General features: G+C 38.3%; 1 protein-coding gene across 1 annotated transcript in view; it reads right to left on the reverse strand.

Moving 5' to 3' along the window:
* Positions 1-3,469: 3,469 nt before the first annotated feature.
* The window catches only part of LRRC69 (leucine rich repeat containing 69), a 133,280-nt gene continuing 131,943 nt past the window's right edge, over positions 3,470-4,806 (reverse strand). The window contains exon 8 of the mRNA XM_006859224.1: positions 3,470-3,580. Coding sequence (XP_006859286.1) covers positions 3,470-3,580 — 111 coding nt within the window. The remainder of the gene's footprint in view (positions 3,581-4,806) is intronic.

Genomic DNA, 4,806 nt, shown 5'->3' on the forward strand with positions numbered 1-4,806 from the left:
AGTTGAGCTTTAAAAAAAAAAAAAAAAGCAAGAACAGACAATCCCAGGATCATCAAGAAGGAAGAGCATGAGTGGAGCATGAGATCCTTACCTAGAAAAGCAGTAACAGAAGAGGCAACAACACATCTGTTGGCATGGAGAGATAGAGCAGCTTGGGCTTCAGGCCCATGGACTGAGTAAAGCTGAGTGTTTATGGGCAGGAGACTGGCTTGCAGAATGTGCCCTTTGGGCATTCACAGACTAAAAGCTAAAAAGAGCTATGTAACACTTGCTGGAGCAGGGGAGCAGGCCATAGGCCAAGGAGCCACATGACTGAAAGGCCGAAGACAAGAGTGAGGTGTGTCTGCAGTATGGCAGACAAGAGGCATTCCTGACTCGAGAACTGCTGCATCCTTTCTGATCCTGAATTGCACCCTGTTCAGTTCCCTAATAAACAACATAATCATGAAAAAAAAATTTTTTTTGCCTCCTCCAATAGAATATAAACTTCATGAGAGGATGGGCCTTATCCATTTTGTTCATAACTATAGCTCTGGAACAGAGAACAGTGTATTATTAAATAGTTGTTTAATAATGAATAAACAGAAAAAATTATAAATAAGAGAATCAGTTTTGTTTTAGATATGTTGACGTTAAGGAATTTGGAAATATTGATTAAAATAGAACAATATATTTAGGAATTACCCACTTAGGTGTAATAAATAAGATAAATAAACTGGTGGGACCAGATGCAATTGTTCTAGCAAAGAAACAGAATAAGTGAAACTGACTAGAGCATCTCACAGGACACCCATTTTGGGAAGACAGAGAGGAGAAGTCCAATTGATTATGAAGAAGCAAATTAAGAATTAGGAAATTAAGAGAATGAAAAGAAGAAACCCAGTGCATACAGTTTCAGGAACAGAAGATGGTCAGTAGAGTTGCAATCGATAACGGATGTCCAGCCAGATGAGAAACGATTGGACTGGCACCAATGGCTTTTGAAAGAGTAGTTGTGTGAAATGGTGAGGCAGAACCAGCTTGCAATAGCATGAAATATGAAAGTGGAAATAGGTGTAGCGATACAAGATTCTTCTTTTGGGTCTCCTAAGCTGAAGTATTTATTAAATAAATGTGTAAATAGAAAAGTGAATAGCTAAAGTTTTCCATAGATAAAAAGGTAAAGCCTTTCTCCCAACCAAGATGACATATTAATTGAGGTTGAGGTTGTGAGATTTAAAAGCATAAATAAAACACTTTTTTTAAACAGCATTGCTGTTGTTGTTAGATGCATTCAAGACTGTAAGCATAACAGAACAAAACAATGCCCTGCCCAGTTCTGTGCCATCCTCATAATTCTTATGTTTGAGCCCTTTGTTGAAGACACTGCGTCACTACATTTTGATGGGGATCTGTCCCTTTGTTGCTGACCCTCTATCAAGCATGATATCCTTTTCTAGGGACCGATTCCTCCTGAAAACATGTCTAAAATACATGAGATGTACTTCCATTGCCATGTTGTTGCTATTACTTTCTCAGCATACAGATTGAATATTGTTGTTGTTAAGTACCGTCAAGTTGGTTCCAACTCATAGGGTTTCCAAGGAGTTGCTGGTGGGTTTGAACCATCGACCTTGCAGAAAGCACTCCAGTGCTTTTCCTACAGCACCACACCAGGACTCCAACAGCATAATCTGTATAAAATTAATTCACTAATTAAAATAAATGTATTGAGCACACTTTTCTCAAGAAAAATTAGTTATTACTGTAACTAATTTTAAATGAATTCTGATATCTTTCATTTGTACTTTGTTTTAATTTTTCTTTAAAATGTCTTCTTGGTTAATGAATGTTAGAAAGTTACCTTGAGCCTCCAAGTCTGTCTCAGTGTCCCAGACCTAGTATTTATTATTGGAGTTGAGGTCTTCTCAACTGTGCTCCACTGATTTCATTTCCCAGGTATGCTTCAGCCAACTCTGACGCATAATGGAATATGTCCTGATGTGAATTCCTAAAAGGCCTGGTTAAAATGGTATGTGCTAAACTGGACCATCAGAATCTACATTGTTTTCCACCAGAACAATCAAATAGATATGTAAGGAAATACATTTCTTGTGGGGCTTAAATATAAAAAGTATGGATACTCACTTGCTTTCAGAGCCCATAAAAACTTATCATAATCTTCTTGTTGTTGTTATTGTTGTTAACTGCTGTTGAGTCACTTCTGACTCATAGTGGCCCTTATAGTTTCCAAGGAGCAGCTGTTGAATTTGAACTGCTGACCTTACAGTTCAAACCAACCCTGCGGTCTGTGCACTACCCCACAGCTCCACACCAAGACTAGAAATGATTACCTCTGTGGTTCTCACGCCAAAGTGAACACCAAAATCATCTGAAGGGCTTGCTGTTCTCCCTGTCATCCCCCTGAGTTTCTGATTCAGTAGATCTGGGGTGGAGTCAGGCAATTTGCATTTCTAACATGTTCTGTAAAGATGTTGATGCTGCTCAGCACAACCACACTCCCCACCAAATACCAAATCCATTGTCCAACTCATGGCGTCCCTAGTTCTAGCCCTCGTTTTTAAGATATCATTTGGAGAAAGTGAATCACATTCTCATTTCAACACTACTGCCCAGGTTTCTATCAGTTTCCCTTGTGTGAAAAGAAAAAAAGAAAAGAAAAAGCAGTAATAAGGTGATATAAGGAGAAACCTAACCTAGGCTTCCATCCTATTACTCATATTTAATTCTGTGTGATGCAATCAACTGTTAACCTAAAGGTTGCCAATTCAAACACACCTAATGGCCTGGCAAGCTACTTCTGTTAACGTTTCAGCCAAGAAAAACTATAGAGTACTTCTGTTCTGCAATATATGGAGTTGCTATGAATTAAGGTCTGACTTGATACCAGCTAACAATAACATCTCATTTTCAAGTGAAATGAAAGTTTCACCTTAGTTTTTAATACCAGGGTATGTCAAAATGTGTTGTTACAAAATCATAGAAAGCTTCATTAAACAAAAATACATATACGTGAAGCTACTGTTTGTCGACACGTCCTCCATCTATACATTTCTGAAGGTTGTGTTTTCATTTCTCTAGTCCTGCCCTGGTGGGTTTGAACCACCAACCTTGCAGTTAAGCAGTCCAGCCCTTATCCTACAGCACCATATCAGGACTCCTCAACAGGAAGATGGTGGTTACTAAATGAGAGGGATAAAAAATAACACTCATGTGTCACATATCTCTCTTTTTTCCAATTTTCATTTTATTTTAAGCCAAAGGAGGGTGAGGAAGAGACAGCACATGCAGAGTTGAAACAATCTAAAGGTAGACTGTAATTCATAGATTAAGATCTTTACAATGATATTTTCATTCCTTTGATTGCTCCACTTACAAAGAGAATCAACAGCACAGCACCATAAGTAATAGTGTAACTAGAGCCAATGGGGCAAATCAGGGGAGGCTCAGAAGGAGCGTCTTACCTGCTCTACACCTGAGCAATTCCAAAGAGGTCAGGGCCACGTCTATTAAAACATTTGTAAGAACAAATTAACATTCGAAGAGGAATCAGCTGTACATTTCTGCTTATCTTCCAGTTCTAAGAAGTAAAGATTAAAATAAAATTAACAAGGCAGTGCTCAATATGCATTTTTGCAAAAAAAAAATAAGTATTAACTTTCTGAGAGATTTCAGACCCTTGATTTCTTTTGCTTGGTTTGCTTTTCTTCCACATAGCAAACAATGAAAGGCATGTTTACCACTAGCTAAATGTCAAATGATACAGGATTGTCCATATTCAAACATATTATTACCTAGTCTAACCATAGAGTACTTGGAAAGAAGGTTAAAAAAAAAAAAAAAAAGTGACCCAGATTGAGAGTTGACACTTTCTTACAAAACTAAATATAGGCTTACAATACAACCCAGCATTGCACTCCTTAGTATTTACCAAAATGAACTGAAAATGATATCCACATAAAACCCCGTGCATACGTGTTTATAGCAGCTTTTTTCCTAATGATGTAGGAGCCCTGGTGGTTCAGTTCTTAAGCAGTCAGCTGCTAACTAAAAGGTTGGTGGTTTGAACTCAGTCAGAGACTCCACAGTAGAAAGACATGGCTATGAAATATTACTGCTTTGGAAATCCTATGGAGCAATTCTAGTCTATATTATAGGGTCCTTATGTATCTGAACTGACTCATCAACATATAGGTTTATTTTGTTTGTTTGTTTATTCATAATTGCTAAAACTTGGAAGCAACCAAGATATATTTCGACTGGTGAATAAACTGTATACATGCATACAGTAGAATGTTATTCAGCCATAAAAGGAAATCAGCTATCAAACCACAAAAAAAATTTAAGGAAAAATGCAAACTTTGATGGTGTTGGTGTTAGGTGCCATCGAGTCAGCACCAACCCATAGTGACCTTACGCACAGTAGAACGAAACAGTGCCCGATCCTGGGCCAACCTCACTACTGTTGCCATGCTTGAGTCCATAGATGCTGCCACTTGGCCAATTCATCTCATTGGGGAGCTTCCTCTTTTTCTCTGACCCTCCACCTTAAAACATGATATCCTTCTCCAGCAACTGGTCCCTCCTGACAATATGTCCAAAGTATGAGAGACAAAATTTGGTCATCTTGGCCTCCAAGGAGCACTCTGGCTGCACTCTTTCAAAACAGATCTATTAGTTCTTTTGTCAGCCCATGGCACTTTCAATATTCCCCTCCAACCCCATAACCCAAAAGCATTAGTTCTTCTACGGTCTTCCTTATTCACTGTCCAGCTTTTGCATGCATATGAGGTTACTGAAAATACC

This window comes from Chrysochloris asiatica, unplaced genomic scaffold (genome assembly GCF_000296735.1).
Source record: "Chrysochloris asiatica unplaced genomic scaffold, ChrAsi1.0 scaffold00031, whole genome shotgun sequence".
NCBI classification, from domain to species: Eukaryota; Metazoa; Chordata; class Mammalia; order Afrosoricida; family Chrysochloridae; genus Chrysochloris; species Chrysochloris asiatica.